Source organism: Dermacentor silvarum, chromosome 2 (assembly GCF_013339745.2).
Source record: "Dermacentor silvarum isolate Dsil-2018 chromosome 2, BIME_Dsil_1.4, whole genome shotgun sequence".
In the NCBI taxonomy this organism is placed as follows: Eukaryota; Metazoa; Arthropoda; class Arachnida; order Ixodida; family Ixodidae; genus Dermacentor; species Dermacentor silvarum.
Window position 1 is genome coordinate 205,432,206 of NC_051155.1, and position 18,697 is coordinate 205,450,902.

At 43.0% G+C, this 18,697-nt stretch overlaps 1 protein-coding gene and 1 pseudogene across 3 annotated transcripts; both read left to right on the plus strand.

The window, feature by feature from the left end:
• Positions 1–725: 725 nt before the first annotated feature.
• On the plus strand, positions 726–5,733 carry LOC125943284 (THAP domain-containing protein 1-like). Of its 3 annotated transcripts, XR_007465715.1 has the most exons (5): positions 726–1,122; positions 1,735–2,086; positions 3,474–3,789; positions 4,119–4,259; positions 5,205–5,733. XR_007465715.1 is itself a non-coding variant. In XM_049662197.1 (3 exons), the coding sequence occupies exons 1-3, from the start codon at positions 961–963 to the stop codon at positions 3,548–3,550; spliced, it is 594 nt and encodes a 197-aa protein (XP_049518154.1). In that variant the 5' UTR covers positions 738–960; the 3' UTR covers positions 3,551–4,082. The 3 variants fall into 3 exon arrangements, 1 of the variants encoding a protein (XP_049518154.1); XR_007465714.1 differs by having other exon boundaries at positions 1,735–3,789; XM_049662197.1 differs by lacking the exons at positions 4,119–4,259; positions 5,205–5,733 and having other exon boundaries at positions 738–1,122; positions 3,471–4,082.
• Positions 5,734–6,222: 489 nt separating this feature from the next.
• Positions 6,223–18,697, plus strand: part of LOC125943573 (uncharacterized) — a 33,803-nt pseudogene continuing 21,328 nt past the window's right edge.

Sequence of the window (18,697 nt, forward strand, 5' to 3'; positions counted from 1 at the left end):
ATTTCTCACCAAGGGCCGTCAGGGAAAGGAAGCAAGTGGGAGCCAATCGACAGGTTGCTGATATGTTCATTACATTTTACTGAGAATGACTATAAAAAGCACACAAAGATTAGGCTTTTGCTTCCGACTGCGGTCCCGACTGTGTTTCCCGGTTATCCGCAGTACATGAAAAAAAAAAAAACGGAGAAGATCAGGAACACGGGCAAGATGTAAGATGAGCAGCGCGTAAAAAAAAAAAGAAAAAAAATGTGGTTGATCCCTCTTATATAGGAATCGGTATAGAACACGAAAGTGAAACGTGTCTTCACAGAAGTAGTGTAATGTTTATTGCACATTGATATATAATGTCTATTGGTGTTTTGTGGCTAAAGCGCCCTTAGGCGTTGATGCACCCACGCTGACGCCTGGTGGCACGTCTCCTCCATCACGACTACCAACGTCGATGACCATGAGCAACCGTCGTGCATATGGAAGCTGCACTACGCTGCACACGCTAGCACAACGCGAAAGACGAAGCACGTAACTGACACACTAATACAACGCGCAAGACAAAGCACGTAACTGAATCGTCACCGAGTCAAATCAGCGCGTACAGCGCGTCGTAATTGCAGCCTTCGCGATCAACTTCAGAAACATTTTCAGAGCTAATTGCGGAGGCCACGCTCCGCTGTGCTGAGTACGGTGAACGCCACCTAGGTGGCGTTGGTAGTGCTTCTTGATTAGAGTCACTGGAAAAATTTTAGAGTATCGCATTTGTTTTCCGCGCGCCGCCGCCTGCCGCGGCCACCGGTGATTGGGGCGCTCGTGTCACGTGACCTTTTGCCGCCATATTTCTTCCAAGCCCTTTCAGTTGGCACGTCGAACCCGTAGCGTACGCACCGCGCACGGAGAGCACTTCGCCGTTTCGTTCAACGCTTCCGTTGCGCTTGCGAACACAGGCGTCAGAAATAATCCATCATCATGCCTGGTTGCTGCGCCTTCGGGTGTAGCAACCGAACGGAGTCCGGGAAGGCATTTTTCTCTATTCCGTGCGGGAAGGACGACGGTGAACGACGTTCTGCGTGGCTCCACAGAATTGGCCGCAAAAACTTCGCGCCCTCGAAGAACACCCGCTTGTGCGAGGTAAGTTTCTTGAATAACTAGTTTGCTGGACAGTTATTGCTTTCAAGTGACTGTACTTGCGTGTGACCGCTAAACTTTACCTGTCCAGTTCACGCTCATCGCTCTGCGTGCGGCTATTGAACACTATGTAGCTAGCACACGTGGTTTTGAGTGAGCTGTTCGGTTCGCGCGGCTCGCTTTGTTTTGCGCTATTGAAAATCGCCCAGTACCTATGTTTCAAGTAAGCTCCTCTACTTAGTGCTGTTGAAAACATCGCAATACGTACTTTCTAGCAAGCTCTCCACTGTTTCATTCGGTTTGCGCGCCGCGTTTGAAGAAAACGCACATACATGTCAAGTAAGCTGCAGTAATTCGCGCGGCTCGTTGGAAACAACAAACATGCATTTGAAGTGAGCGTGTTGTGCTACAGAGTAAAAGGAGGCGGTTCCCATGAATAACGTGTTTTAAACAAGCACCAGGTCTATACAGAAAATGTCGCTTCAAAATGTCTTCTATAGATTTCCTGACTCTGTTTTTTGCGACTACTTACACTTTAGATATTTTAAGCACTATCACAGGGTAGGTTTATTAACATTCCTGTTTTTCTTTGTTTTCTCCATGGACAAACTATAGGACCATTTCATTCCTGATGATTTTGAGAAACCAAGAGTCGATGGTAAAAAGAAGTTGAAGTGGAAGGCAATACCAAGCATTTTTGCACATCGGCCGCAGAAAAATCCCAGAAAGCCACCATTTCCTAGACTCCAATACTCGCTGCAAGCAAGCACTGTCTCGCAACCAGACTGCCGCCAGCCGACAACTGATATCCTGGGAGATGCAGTTGAGGCACCACAGCCAACAGGGAGCCAAGGAGCATCTGAGGTCCCAGAAGACACTCCAGGTACCCAGGGAGCACCTGACTTCCTAGGAGAGACTGACAGCTCTGCTGTGATTGGAAATCCAGCAATGGAATGCACCACAGCAGGTACTGTGTGTATTATGCAGTTACGCAAATTCACAGTATATTTGAAAACATAAATTCTAGTCTGAAATCCTCTGGATTGCATTTATTGAATTGTGATCAAGTAATAAGCATTGCCTGAATGTAAAATGCGATCAATTAAAGGGAACACTCTTGTATGTGGCCTTCACTTTGCTGACACTCTTGCTACAAGTGGTGAATAAAGCTATCGCTTGTTTACCTACAGCATGATCAAAACAGACAGGACAGTAAGTGAAGGATTAGACGAGCACTGTGGCGAATTGTTACGGCATTGTGGCTCTCTTTTTCATGTCTGAGAAAATTGTCCAGGCTGTGCAGTCACGCGCAGAGGCCTCAAGTTCAGTATTACACAGTGCTTGCAAGAACAGACACAGGTAGAGATTAGTGCCGTGCGGTGACCATGTTTGCGAAATTTCGCTGTCATGCGAATTTTGCACTTCGGCTAGACTGGTTGATGTATCAACAAAAAATTGCGGGAACCTTTTTTCTAGGTTGAAGAACCAATTTGGTTTTACATTGCTCATGTACACCTGTTTTTTGTTACATCTGGTTTGGAGGAACAAAAACGAAAAAGCCCACATCATAGAGGAGGCATACCAGATTGAAAAACGTTCTTGTTCATAGTGTTATTCAATCGTGTCTAGCGGTTTTTTGGGTGGCACTTTCAATGTTATTGGTTTGTGCATATCTGAGTGTTTTCTATTTATATGTGATTTACTCGCAATAAATATTCTGCGTGAGTAAAAACATAGGTAAATGTAGTTGCATAGATTCACCCAACTAGCAACAGCAAAAGCAGCAAACTGCACATTTATGGAGAAAGGCGCCACTTCCATCAGCCACAAGTCATCTGCTGCAAAGCCGATTTTAGGCTTTCCAGATGAAAAAATTCACCTGTGCTTTACATTCACGTGTTCACTTATGTCTACTAGCAGGTGTGTCATGTATTTTATCTGGATCACTGCGTTCAGCAGAGCTCTTATTTATGCCGTTAATTTATCCCCTTCACCGTCAACTTCAAGATTTTGCACAATATCTTGTAACCTGTCTTTACACAATCTTTGCTTCTTGGGCCAATCCATCCTGACATCGTCTCATTTGCAGTGTTTCTGTCACGTTCGAGAACATACCAACAAGCCCAACTCAATGTTTCTCGATGCTCTTTTTTCTTCAGTGTTTTAGAGCCAAACTGCGTATTTTAAGCATTCACCAAATCGCCCATAGATTCAACCTTATCTTAAATGCAACTTCGAACACCACCTATTATCATAGTTCCACACATTCATTTTAAATCCTTATTTCAGATTCTCGAAAGATTTTATTGTTGGAATTATTTGCTAAATAATGCATTAAATCAATTTTGCAGCAGAAGATGACCCAATGGATGAGGTTCTAGTGTTAAAACGCCAACTCAACCTGGAACAAAAAAAAACGAGCGAAGGCTGAAGAAGAATGTAGAAACCTGCGACAGTCCTTCGACAAGATTTTTGCAGAAGATCAACTGCGTTATTTGCAAAAAGGGACAATGAGGGGATCTGCGTGGACTGACAAAACAATTCAGGAGTCGTTAAAAGTGCGACTCGCCTGCGGATCGAGAGGTTACGAGTACCTCCGCGACAATGGATGGCCACTGCCTGCAGAGAGAACGCTCCAAAAGAACATCGAGAACATCAAGTTTTCGCCAGGTACGTATCACCCTTTTTGTACAGGAAACAATCTCGGAGCAACAATAGATCATTAATGCAGTAATTTTGTCTTTTTCAGGTAACCAGCAGAGAGCTAGCTGTGAGTGATACACTACTGTGTACGACACACACGAAACGGAACAGTTATCATGAGCATCTGGTTTGATTCAGATAATTGTCTCTCTGCTGGTTACCTTTGTTGCCAGTTTATCTAGAGAATTGTTGAACCATGGGTAAGATTTTCACTAAGGTAGTTTCTGCGTTTAAACTTGACCTCATTACCCAAAAGTGTACAGCGTCGGTGAGAACAGTCCGCCGTATCGTTACAGGTATTCTTGAAGACATATTTCCTGCACTTGCGGCAAAAGTTTCAACATTCAAATCAGAAGACCGGTATGCTGTTGTCATGCTTGACGAAATGCAACTTACCCCAGGGCTTGACTACGATTGTACTACAAATTCTATCATCGGTAAGTACTCAAGCAGGTTTTTAAATGTGGCCTTGGTGTAAAAGCATATAAAGCATTGCCGCATATTAGCACTTAAATTGAAAAATAAAGTAGGGCATGTTCTTTAGCTGAACAGAAAGTGTGTTACATGTGCTTTGAAGTTCAGGCGTGCTCCAGACGTGAAATCGACAGCCCACTTAGTACCTCAAATGCTATATGATGCTATAGCACTGTACAGTATCCACTAAAAGGCACATAGCCAACACAGAAATACATCAAGATGTCTACCCAGCAAACTTCAGCATACAGATAAACATGTTTATTCATTGGACTACTAAATGATACCATAACAGCATTCACGGATGTTGTTCATTGGATGAAATGTGGGCATTCATCTCCGGCACTTAAAAGCAAATTAATTAGCAGTGAAGCATTTAAGCAAATAAAACGCCTCATTGCGGGTAGTGTATATAAAAAGATGCCTCCGAGCAAAATATTGCTTCACTTTATTTCTTTTTATTTTTTGATAAAAAGGGTACTCCTGAAGTAAAAGAAGTCCAAACTTCCTTTTTTTCATTTGGTGCTCTAACCACTCTGCCAATTACATAAATGTGACATCGCAGGCTTGTGTGTATCTTCCCCTATTTTCACCGTCTTCCTGCTCGAAAGATTCCAAATTGTGCACAGTAATATTTCTTTATTGGAAACAGTTAGGTACCCCTATCAGATGCTTCCAAAATCTATCATTGAGCTCGTGTGGAAATTCCAATGTAATGTCACCCATTACTATTCATTTTTGCATGTTTACCCAAGCCTTAGATCATTGTGAAACTCGCTTGGAACTATTGAAGTGTAATATACCAATCTAATGTAAAAAAAAAACGTTTCTTTCATTCTCTTTAAAGAACTATTCATTCTGGCTTATGACGCGGTTTCCAAATGTGCATTTGTGTCCAACTTTAACAGGATATCCTACAGTAACATCATCGGACCCGAGTGCAGCAGCAGGATTTGCAACACATGCCCTTGTGTTTATGCTTGGGGGAATTACGTCCAGGTGGAAACAGACAGTGGCATACCATTTCTCTGGTAAGTAATGCATCACTACATCATTTCTGGAATGCACAACATACTTAAGAGGCCCCCTGAAACACTTTTTGAACATAGTGAGAAAATGTTGCCGATTGGCCATAGAGGCTGCTATGAACATGAGCCTAATATTACTGCACTGCATGCAGCAGAAAATTTGCCATCTCGTGTCAAACACGGTGATAAATCGCTTTCCCTCGCTTCCGCAATGCCGTCACATCAAAACCAGTTAGCCGACCAATGCTATTGGCTGAAAAGCATTCTCAGTAATACGTAATTGCCAATTCTGAGTTAAATAAATGAAATGTATATGTTTGTAATCTCAACAACACCGGAAAATCATTTCATCTTTGCCCTGTGCGTAGCTGCGTCTGCTGCGCGTGGCCTTTGCGATGTTAGCAGCAGCGTACTGCATGGAATGGTCTACTGTGGCCACCTCTAGGTGCCACAAGCCATTTTGCCACTGCAACAATCGGCTTGTAGTTGAATGCCACTGCAACACCGCTGTATAGTCTCCAGTGCACTAGTGGAGACGAAAAGAGAGATCCAGGTATCGGTGCGGTAGCTCCTTTAATTAGAAAGGATTCGAAAACTTTTTGAAGCACGTGATTCTTGAGACGAGGTACTTTAATAGCGAGGTCCATTCTAGGATTAGTTAGAAAGTGTTTGAGCCTCCCCCCCCCCCCCCCAAAAAAAAAACTCATCTTTTCACTCTCTGTTAAGTTTCCATTAAAATGAATGATATTAAGCTACAAAAGAAGTACACCTGTCATGAGGATTTTGGTCTTTTTGTTGCAGCTGATTCCTTTGACGCAAAGCAGTATTGGCCTTACTTTTCGACATCATCGCGCGATGTGAAGCCATTGGTCTGTCAGTAGACTGTGTTACTTCCGACATGGGGAGTGAAAACTATACCATATGGAGGTTGTGCAATATAGCCACAAGGTATGGGCACCCACGTACTACATGCCCCCACCTCTGTCAAGGAGATCGCAACCAGCACTTCCTTGCGGATGCACCCCACCTTCTGAAAAACTTGCGTGGTCATCTGGTGAGACAGCAGAAGATAGTTCTAGATTAGGCAACTGTGGTAAACAATGAGTTGCCAACCAATGAGGTATGTTATCTTGCAAGCAATTGCATTTCCTGTAGTTGCTGAAACTAGCTCCTTTATTCTGTATTTTTCTTTTAATGTTCACAAGCTCTCATACTTCAGTCTCTGCAAATCAACAGCCTGTTACATCCACTGCAGGCCTCTGCCAGCAACCTCCTCGTGCTCTTGTCTTGCAACAGCTGACTCCATGTTATGCCTGCAAATTTCCTAATTTCATCAACCACCCAAATCTCTACCGTCCTAAAGTGTGCTTCCCTTCTCTTGGTGCCATTTTAGTTGTACTAATAGACCAACCATTATCTACTCTACACATTTATGACTTTTCTTCTTAATCTTAATTAATATTAGTATAAACCTTTGTCACTGACCTGTACACGACGATTTTGATGTTTCGGTGCCCGTAAGAAAACCTCGTTTGAGTGACCAACTTGTTCAAGCATGTAAGTTGGTCACTGCTGAAACAGCAAATGTACTCTTAAATATGTGCCAAAGTGACTTTGTATAAATAGGGTAATGATTGCCATACATTTTGTTAAGCTATGTCACCACCTTCGAGAAAAAAAATAACAATTTTAGTCAAAAGGCTGCCGTTACATTTGTATCTTGTAGAGTTTATGTAGTTGGAACCTTTCAGATGATTGCATTATGAAAACTATAAAAATATTTTTTTATTTTATTTAAAATTTTTCTAAATATGAGTTGCGCCAACCGTCACAACTACGAAATGGTAGGCACGAAACAAATACCACTTGGCAGGAACCTTGCGGGGATCCTAACTAACTAACACTTGGCAGGAACCTAACTGCAACACACCACCAAGATAGCCGATAGCCATATCTTGGAGCAAAAGTGCATGATCAAAAGGCTGAAAAATGTAACTTGTAGCAGATTGTTTTCCGAAACAATTGCCCATAGTATGAAAAGTCACCCCTCATTTTGGTTATTCTGCTTCATTGCACAGCGCAATGTATACAGAAACAGCATGTAAAACTTCATTCAAAAATATTTATTACAGAAAAGTTATCACTGCTTGTGTAACTATAAAATGAAAAAACACTTTGAGAAAAATGGGTTCGAACGTAAGCATATGTCTAGGTGTTAAAAGCCCTCTAGTGAAAGTTTAAACTGATTCGGAAACAGCAAGTGTCCCAGAATGCTTCTAAAAGCTTTTATAACAACTATTAAAACAAATTAACATTCCATAATATTCAAAGGAAACGATATATTTGATGGAATTGCTCATGTTTTGAAATAAAATAAGCTGTTTCAGATGCAAGCAGCAGGGGTTGGAAAAACACTCATTACTTTTCAACGCCTTAAAGTGGAAATGTAATTGTTTTGCTAAGTATTCTAGAACAACCAGAGAGCTTATAATAGTAGCTTCGAACCAATATTTTTTCTGAAATTTCGTTTTTGAAGGTCGTGATATACCTTAAGGCTGTTGTCACTAGTTAAAAGTTCCAGTCTCTAAATGTTACTTCTATTATTTTTGTTTTGTCGTTTGCTGCACAATGCCTAGTTTTTTTTTTTTCTCAAGCTTCTTTGTTCCATGTTTACACCCCACAAGTTATTACTTGTAGGATAGTGTCTTTTTTTAAGAAACAATGGTAAGCTGCCAGCCATGCATCAGGAGTGCCTGCCAAATGCAATTTCTGTTATTTATATTGTCTTCTCGTGATGCAGTCCCCTCTGACCTATTTATTGGCCTTGATATTCTTTAACAGGTTCAAGAGGCTGAATGACAATGACGAACTCATTCATTCACCAGCCTAAAGAATATCACTTTAATTTTTGCCGGTTGGAGTGCTAAATCACCAGTAGCTTGCAGATATATGATAGTGAATATTAGCAGCGAGATGGTTTCCTCACCTTACTTTGGAAGTGTAAACTCCAAATTAGGATTCAGTGTTTGCGTGTCGTTTCTCTTGAGATTTCTTGCCATCACAGGGCCACATCACGTATCAACATAGCTGCATAAAAGATAAAGTGTGACCATGAAATGTTGTATATTTTCTTTCAGGTCAGCCTAAAGTATGTTCAGCAGCTGTGCGAAATCGATGAAAAGCACAGCCTCAAGCTTACCCCGCGTTTAAAGCTTAAGCAGTTAAACCCCAGTAATTATGACAAAATGAACGTTAGCACAGTTTGTGCCTTGTTCAATCACAGTATTGCAGCTGCTCTAAGATTTCTGGTAGAGCAGAAGAAGATAGAAGACAAAGCCTTCACAACTGCTTGGTTTTTAGACAGAGTGTTTAGGTGGTTTTCCCTGATGACGTCAAGGACACCAACCCTGACACTGAGTGATTTATGCCCACATAAAGGCAAACAGACGGGGGCATTTCTTGGAGATTTTATTGAAATGTTCAGGAAGCTTCAAACTTTTTACCAAAGCAGGCCTAATGCATCATGGAAATCTGTGCAGACTGGGATGATCATAACAACAACTATGGCACTAAATCTTCGCCAACTGTATGTTAGATCCAAGGGCTTAAAGTTCCTGCTGCTAAGTCGCTTCTGCCAGGATGCCCTGGAAAATCTTTTTAGTGCTATACGAGTATAAGAGCCAGCGAATTTAAGTATGCACTGCGATTTATAGTGCTTGCACAGTTCTTTAAACCAAGCAAGCATGGCAGCTATGATACTTATGACTCTGTTCACTTGACGGATTTTCTGTGCTAGAGCGCAGCGCTTAAGCGCAGAACTGTGCTTAAGCGCAGAACTAGAGCCCGTGCAGATGTCCGTTATGACAGAGAATCTTGTACCAGAGGAGCAGGAATCACTGGAGTACTCGGCAGGGTACATTGCTCAAAGTGTCAGTAAGAAGCATGGACTCTGTGACCATTGCAAAACCGCATTGGTCGAAACTGACACCACTCGGGCTGGCTTGCTTTTGGAGTTAAAGCACTATGTAGCCAACTAATCGTCCTTGTGGACACCATCTGCTTCACTCATGTCCCTCTTAAAATGTGCAGAAACCTACTAAAGAAAAAAATGAAGATTCACTTGGTAGCACGAAAACTTCAGCTAAAACACGTTGGTGCCTTGATTGCAGCAATTGAGCCTGCATTTTCAGCACTTCCTACGCGCCATGATGTTGCCAGTAAGGTTGTGCACCAGTTTCTGTTGTGCAGACTACGCTTTAGTTTGCGTAAAAACAATGAAGAAATGCAGAAGAAAGCACCTCAACGACCAAAGTGCACATCGAAAAGTGTGGGTATGTGTGCGGCTGTCAGTAATGTAAAGTAAGATGACTAAGAAGGACACTAAAAAGAATCAATTTTTAGAAAGAGTAAATTAGCCGTATACCTTAACAAATACCACTTGCCACGAGAAGCGGCTTGGTAAGCCAGCAAAAATGCCTTGCAGTGTCCCATGCTCACGCGCTGAGGCATCGCGGCTTTTGACAGCATCTGCTAGGGCCTAGTTAACAGTTCACTTGTAAAGGTGGACTGCATTGGGTTCTAAAAGAGCCAAGCCCTGAACGTAGGAAGCTTAAATGACATTTACTGAGTCATAACAAACCAAATCTAAGATAATCCTTCGAAATACATGACGCTACAATGATGTTTCGGTGTGGAAACAAAAAGATGGAACTTAAACCTCCATTTTCCTATTTAATAATCAACCTATTAACAATCAGTCACCAAAGAGTTTGGACAGATTACGTTGTTAGTAAAAGTTTAGTTAGTGTTTCTCTTTAGTGTCCCTGTAGGTCTTCCTGCTATTGCAAAAAGTTTATATTTAGAGGGTTTATATAATTGTTTGCTCTTGAGAACCTCTGGTCATAACGAATACTGTGGGTAGTTTATCAGCTAGAGCTTACTGTGTGAAGCAAATGTGAATGTAGCTTAAGTTTTCAGAAGCGAAGTGCAAACTCGGTAGTGGACTTTCATTTCCTAGAGTAGAATGTGACAAAATTTTAAAGTGGAATATAGTTTTATGTATTAACTATGATGCTGCTTACCCAGAGCAATGAAAATCTCATTCCTAGCGAGTGAAAAAGGCAGTATCACCATATTTTGCTGATTTATTGAGTTTTTATTACTATTTTATATTGTTTATTACTGCCTATTTATTTTAATTTCTCTGTCAGCCATGAAACGGTAAACAGGACGCTTGTCTACAAATTACAGTTGCGTGCAATGGACTATCTCTTACTCTGTGATATCTTAAATTTCTATTGACAGACGAGTATGTCTATTTGTGCTAGTCAAAGTAGCTTTCCTGACAAGTTTATTTGTGTACTGTAGAAATATATATAACCTGGAGGGTGTACTAACTCTTTAGTCCCTGCTCATGACATGGTAGAGTTTGAAATGTATAAAGTCATTTTCATAACACGTTTGTAGTTATTGTGCAAGTTCATAATCAATACATCTCACTCTGTAATATTTTTAAATCGCATTTATAAACTAAGTTACATGTATTTGTCCTAGTCACAGTCGCTTTCCTGGCAAGTTCATTTCTGTATTGTACAAGGAATAACCTGGAGGTGTACCTCCAAGTTATTAAGTGCCTGCTTGTGACCTGGCAGAGTGCAAAATGTATAAGGTTTTATTGCGATAGCAATTATATGGACACTCCAAAGCGGATTTCTGCCGTCGGCGTCGTCGCCGCCGTGACGTTCTGCATGACGTCAACGGCGATGAAATCGTCGCCGCGCTCCGGACGCTGTATGTGTGAGTGAAAGCGTGCGAGCGACGCGCGCTTTCACGGGGAGCGAACGCACGTCGGAAAGCAAACGCGCGTTCTGGGCCGTGCTCCCTTAAGGGCTGCAGAATTAAGCGTCTCTTTCCTCCTTTACAATCACCATATATAGAGAGCAAACGCGACTTCTTCTGTCGCGCGAAAGGCCGTGGGAGGACGGGAGGAAGGGAGGGAGGGAGGGGAGGCGACGTTTAGCTGCGGCACCAAATGCGTATTTATATAAAAACGTTGCGAGGCAAGAAGGTGGGTAAGATTTCCGACGCAGCTCGACGAGTGTCCCATTATGATCTCGTCGAAAACCTCCCAGCCGCCCCCAGAGTCACCGGCAACAGTCACAAACGCCGCGCCGGTCGGTGCGAACGCGGGCAAAACGCCGACGGCGTCGACAACCGTTCTGCGCGTTGCTGGTGCTGCTGCATGTGCAAGTTTATACAGCTGATAAAACTACTATCCTTACTCCGTATAGCTATCTACTAATTTGCTATCGCAATTGATGCTTCGCCTTTCGGGTGAAACTGCGACAAATTTTTTAACATGTCAAATGTTTGTTATTGTGCGTGTCCATGATCACTATATCTTGCTCTTTGTGATATTTTAAAATCTCATTTTCAAACATTTGTATTTGACCTAGTTACAATAGCTTAAATTTCCTAGCAATTTTATTGCAGTACTGTAAAATAAGTAATAACCTGGAGGGTGTACGTCCAGGTTATTCAGTACCTACTTGTTACATGGCAGAGTGAAAAATTTATAAATTTTTTTTCACATGTCCAATGTTTGTTAGCGTGCATGATCACTGAAACATGGGTGATATGCATGTTAGAAAATCTTAATGGCGTGTTCTTTAATTACTGTATAGGTGTGTCGATAGAGCTTCTAGACTCCCATTGCGCCAGTGTTTCTCAAAAGCATAATTCTGCAGTTCAGGCAAGATGAAAAGGGTAACGAAAGATGGATACTTGCATAAAATGGATGAATAATGGAAGCCTCAACCCATAGTAACATTTCGACAAGAGCACGTGTCTTTGTCGGGACCCTGACGAAGGCCAAGTCCCCGTGTAGAAACGCTGACTCTAGCTTGAGGCTTCCTTGGTTTGTCCACAATTAACTCTGCAGTTTAATGTTAAACACAGTCATCGGGCTAGAGGTTTCACTGTCGAATGCCTGCTATTGTGTGAAAACTTGGTGTTGCAATATAGACTGTTTCTTCAGTGGCGTATATTACTGTTGTGAAATAAATATGATGCTTGCCTCCACATCTTACTTTGTGACTGCATGCTGTTCTGAAAATGCAAATTTTGCTGACAGCGTGAAGCAATTCAGGGACAAATTCTTTGGTGTACCTTATACAGGGAGGCTGTAAAATAGTTATTTATTGCAAACCTGCTACAGCATGATTATTAATGCCTGTCAACATCTACAGCACATCTATAAGAGCCTCATACATCTTTTTATGCCGTGAGTGCAGTGATAAGAGCATCATTTAAAAAATAGAAGTGCTCAATGTTACAATTTCATTTCAGAAACCTAGTTTTTACCGTGTCTTCGGAACTTTTCTTTCAAAAATATCTTTTGTGGTAATGATCCCATTCACATCAAGGGTATACAATAAAAGGAGCACGATCCAAACTAAATATAAGAAAACCGCACCACTGTTTAGTACTGGCAATGTCAACACGATAATCCAGAACACAGTAACACATTGGAAATAAGTGCACTAAAAGGTTCACGTTATCAAAGGTACAAAGAGACATACGTACACATTCTTTACAGCCGTATGCGGATACCTGCTTGAGTTTCGCGTGAATTAAAAGCTGTTAACCAGTCGTTTACAACATTACCTTCAGAGAGCTTATTTGACATTGATGAGAACATTACAAGCACGTATTCGCAAACACGCCAGAGCCGTAAGACACGAAGTTTGCTTGCAGCGGTTACTGGCGTTTTATCATTTTTACGTCACAGGCAGCTTTATAAATCTAGATAAAAATTACTGCTTACACCTCGCTCCGATTATACAGATAAACCAGCGCAGCAGTAAGCTGTTTACATTTGCTTAATTTTGTACTTCGAAAGGACGCGAACGAACACTATGAAGGCAACCTGGACACACACTGCACATTCAATCGGCTGTCAAGCTGCGTTTTTAGCGCAAACGCAACCTCAAGGCACAGTTTTCATGTAAACGACGTTTCAAGCGAATTCACTGGGCGCATACAAGTATGTTTGCAGCAGCTCTGCACATAGCACTTGACGCAAGACGAAGTCCATAAAGCGACACGTAGAGCATCGGAACCATCGCCAGCACATTTTATACGTTCCGTCGCTTACCGCGCAGTACGTTCATTATTACCATCGATATCTCGGTGTCACTTGTGACAACCACTTGAAGAAAAACGCAAAAATAATCCAGTTTCGCGAAACGGAACGCGAAATCTAGGGGGGAAATCCGTCGGTTAGCTCAACGCTACTCAATGCACGCTGGCACCGCTACAGCGCGTCGGCGGTCTGGAAGCGCGTCGGCGGTCTGCGGCCACCCAATGTTGCCGGCATGCCGCATACCTTTGCGGTACTCTGAATTTTGTTCCAGTGACTCTAGCTGATTAGGGTTCACAGCACACCTAGCGGGTGTGTGGTATCTACACAGACTCGGATATTGGGACCACAGGAAAACTAATCTCGAAGGCTATTTTCTTTCGATTAGAAAAATTACACGGCCTCCAAGATCGCTTTTGTGCGAATGCTCGTCCCGGAGGCCATATTTCGATTTTTTGATCCGTTGCTTGCATGCATTGAGTAGCTTCGTGTAAGCTGTACCGCCAGGGCAGAAACCACACGATGCCACTGTGTCTTTATATAGACATTTTAAATAAACATGACAATTGTTAGAAAGACACTAAACTTTATTTTTAAGTCATATTCTCAGTAAGCACATGCACACTTTTTTTCGCAACGTTCGATGAACGCAACCTCAAAAAGATGGGTGCACTGCACAATGCAACACATGTCAATACAGCTGCTATATGTTGCGAATAAGTTTTACAAAAGGAATAAACAGGCAATATTATCACAAACCACACAAAACAGTAAAACTGCAGAAGACAGCATTGTCATTAAATAGGGAAACAACGCTCGTCCTTTGAAGCCTAACCTTTTTTATTAAGTACTAGATTCGGGCTGCATAGCAAACAAGGAATGAAGGCTGCTCACTACAGTTGTCCGCCAACCACGCTCTCTCCCTGTCCTGCCGTTGTTAATCCACCACGCAACACAGCAGTAATTCCCGTAGTACTTGACTTCGACCGGCATGACCTGAAAAAAAAAGTATTGGTTATGTCTTCGCTCCCGCCTTCGCACAAATTTTCACCTATGCACTTCACATCGTCCTTTCGCGAAAAGCGTCAGGTGCAAGTGCCGCAGCTAAAAAAAAAGCTACTTTCGGTGCCATGCATGCGCTACTGAGGCAGGAGTGTTTATTCAGAATACGTCGCAACCACTGCTTATAAACATTCTCAATTCGCAAGTTCTCTCTAATTGCACTCGTAACAAATGCTTCAAGCAATGTGCGAACGCCCCGAATAACGATCCTAAGCATAACTGCATTCTTTCACACAACTGCACACACATGCATTGAACGGATATTCTACGATTGGATCGTACCCATGTCATCAACCCCGTAATAGAGAAACCTGCGGAGGACAATCAACCTCTCTACATGACTTTCATAGATTATGAAAAAGCATTTGATTCAGTAGAGATACCAGCAGTCATAGAGGCATTACGTAGCCAAGGAGTACAGGATGCATACGTGAATATATTGGCAAATATCTACATGGATTGCACAGCAACGTTGGTTCTCCACAAGAAGAGTAAAAAGTTACCTATCAATAAAGGGGCCAGGCAAGGAGACACAATCTCTCCAATGCATGCTTACTGCATGCTTAGAAGTATTCAAGCTCTTAGACTCGAAAGGCTTAGGATGAAGAATCAACGGATAATATCTCAGCAACCTTCGGTTTGCAGATAACATTGTCCTATTCAGCAGCAATGGGGACGAATTACAGCAAATGATTGAGAACCTTAACCGAGAAAGTTTAGGAGTGTAGTTGAAGATTAACATGCCGAAAACAAAGGTTGTGTTCAATAGCCTGGCAAGAGAACAAGAAATCAGGATCGCCAGTCAGCCACTAGAGTTCGCAAAGGAGTACGTTTATCTAGGTGAATTCCTCATGGGGGACCCTGATCATGAGAAAGAAACTTATAGGAGAATAAAATGGGGCGCCGAAGTGCATACGGCAGGCATTACCAAATCCTGACTGGGAGATTACCACTGTCGTTCAAAAGAAAATTGTACACTCATTGCATTCTACCGGTGCTAACATGTGGGGCAGAAACTTGGAGGTGAACAAAGAAGCTCGAGAACAAGTTAAGGATCGCACAAAGAGTGATGGAGCAAAAAAATATTAGGCCTAACCTTAAGAGACAGGAAGAGAGCGGTGTGGATCAGAGAACAAACGGGGATAGCCGATATTCTAGTTGACATTAGGCGGAAAAAGTGGCGCTGGGCAGGCCATGTAATGCCTAGGATGGATAACCGGTGGGCTATTAGGGTTACAGAATGGATACCAAGAGAAGGGAAGCGCAGTCGAGGACGGCAGAAATCTAGGTGGAGTGATGAAGTTTGGAAATTTGCAGGCGCAAGTTGGGAATCAGCTACCGCAAGACAGGGGTAATTGGAGATCGCAGCGAGAGGCCATCGTCCTGCAGTGGACATAAATATAGGCTGATGATGATGATGCATTGAATGCAGATTGAATGCAGAAGAAAGAATTTGTTCGCAAACGTGCTGCACAGCATCCCAAATTGCTGTTTCCTACTGTGAAGCAATCCACGAACATCATGCACGAAGTGAAGAACACAAAAAAGCTCTCTGCGCCGAACAGCACAATGCGACAAATGTCAACTTATTGCTGAAGTGACAAATACATAAGGAATTTGCAAAGTAATGAAGGCAAAAAAGAACGTAATGAAGGCGTTCTTACCAAGCAGCTGCTTGGTAAGAACGCCTTCATCACAACAGCAGCCAAGCAGACAGACGTTCAGGCAGACGAACCCAGCGAAGACCACGGAGATGTCATCGCACATCTTTTATGGCGTTGCCTTGCCTGATCACACCATGTTCATGATCACGTCATCCAGCCATCGACGCCATGCTGACCTTATATGGTCATGACAGCCGTACTGATCGATGATTTCGAACTGTCCAATCGCAGACGATAAAAACGGAATTAGAGCCGCACTGCGAGCCAGCGAAAGCCACGTCTACAGCCACATAGACAAGTAGACGTGTAGTGCACTAGAAAAGTTAACACAGTAGATAACTAGTACGCGCGTTTCCTTGGAGACCGGGAGTGTTGTATTGCCCTATAGAGGGCGGTATGAAGCTGCGTAGCTCCGCCGCTTTTAGGCTGGGCCGGTATTTTGTAGCGATGACTTTAAAGTAATAATGCCTTTTCGCGCTTATCGCGCTTTGTCAGTGGTCAGAGCGACGGTCCGCTCGCGTTATCAACGAGATCAGCCGGCCGTGAGCGGTGGATGATAAGACTATTCCAAAATAAGTCATAAGGCATCGCTACAAAATAGCGGCCCTGGAGTGTCCACTCTTGTAATTCGTATGTTACTCTATGGGCCAAGTCCCAATTTGACCTGCCGACGATGCTAGCGCCATCTGGATAAGATTTTCGCAAGTAGGCGACCCGAGTGAGCCGGTGTTGTTATGTTAGAAAGGCTCGCAAAATAGTTTGTATTCGAGTTTCCTCGTAACAGAATTACGTTTTCTCGTACATTCAAATAACAGTCCGACGCCACCATGTCTGTAGGTTGTCCTTAAGTTGTACTTTGCCATTTTTCTGACGGATTTCACTGTGAAAAATTCAATTTTTTTTCACTAACATCTTGCACCACGACGAAGGGCCTGCGCGGTCGGGGTGGTTCGGAAGGATTTTTCTCCTGCACTAACATTTGCGCCACGCAGAGGGCCGGCTCGGTGGGTGGTTGCGGATGATTTTATCCGCCACGGACGCCGACATTGGATTTTCTGCGACACGGGGCCATTAAGGCTATCGCGCTAGAATATCGCGCTCGTTAACCGCGGGCACTTGTCAAAACACTGGCGTTGGGAAGCGCGGCCGCAGCGAGCGAAGTGACCTTCGCGCTGTGATCGCTTCAACGCAAACTGAGCGACGAGAACACCGCCGCGCAAAGTACGCAGTTGGTGCCGGAGTGGAACGCCCCGCCGCCCCCCTCCCTCCCTGCGCGCGCAGATTGAGCCTCAATTAGCCTCAATCGTCGGTTCCCCAATGCGCGCGGTCGCCAAATGCGCATTTGCTATCGGTAACGCCCCTGTAGCTGTTGGAGAACATCAGCGCCCCCTTTCCCTCGTTCCCTTCCATGGAGGAAGGAACTCACAGGGAGCGTCACGTGATTCCGCTAGCCTCGGCAAGCCAACCTTCTCTCAAGCCGCCCCTCCCGCTCTTCGGGGCCGTGTGCGCGGTGCCTCTTGGGTGGGAATAGGCCCACATGGTTGCCGGACCATCCGTGATTGTTTGGTACGTGGTAACGATTAGCGCTTGCCGTCAAAGGCATGGAGGCCCTTAGCAAGTAGTATAACATGTATAACGCGTTGGTTTGTGCTACCGCCAGTGGCGTACCAACCATTTTTCGAGTGGGGGGGGGGGGAGGCAAACCGCAATAAATCTGACCTTTGTATCTCTCTCTCTCTCTCTCTCTCTCTATCTATATATATATATATATATATAGTATATATATGTATATATATACATACAAATAGTGCGAATTGCTGTTACAGTAAGCGAAAGAGCCTAGAAATGCGTCTATCAGTTATTTTTATATTTCACAGCCTTCGACCTATTTATCAATCACACATGGTGAACCATGGCGGCCCGAACTATTCTTTGAATTTGCATTTATTTCTTGTAACTATATAAAATTTCAAAATGATGCAGCCATAAAAGACAATGAGTGTTCCACAGAGTTCTCGGATTCCACCAAGTATATATAGCCGCAGTACAGCGCACGTAAAAAATGCACATCTGTTACAGACAATTTTACTAATTAAAGAATTGTACTTGGTTTTGAAATCTACATCATAAGTGTATCTCTAGTTTAGGTAATAGTATTGTCGAGGGTCTACGTAACGAAGTACAATCAACATATAATACTTGCGATATCCACTAGAAAAAAAAGACAGCAGATGTGTGCGACCTTCGAGAATTATAACCCGGTTTCCAGCGAAGCTGCTTCTTTCGAACAGTTGCGATAAAACTTTCAATTTCTTGTAATTACATCGCATACATTAAAAAGTTGCCCGTATATGACTGTTGCGTTTGAAACATTCGTCCCCGTGTAATGCTTTGGAGCACTTCTTGTTGGGAATTTTTAAAAAGCCAGTAATTCATCAACACACATATGTTACTTCGCCATAACATTTACCATAGTGTCCTCCCTCCTATTTCTGCCTCCCCCCGTT

Bases quoted from the DNA above. Each gene is read 5' to 3' on its own strand.
- LOC125943284 (XM_049662197.1), top strand. From the start codon at position 961: ATGCCTGGTTGCTGCGCCTTCGGGTGTAGCAACCGAACGGAGTCCGGG. The intron at 1,123-1,734 runs GTAAGTTTCTTG...GACAAACTATAG, and splicing joins AGAACACCCGCTTGTGCGAG to GACCATTTCATTCCTGATGA. The intron at 2,087-3,470 runs GTACTGTGTGTA...TCAATTTTGCAG, and splicing joins AATGGAATGCACCACAGCAG to CAGAAGATGACCCAATGGAT.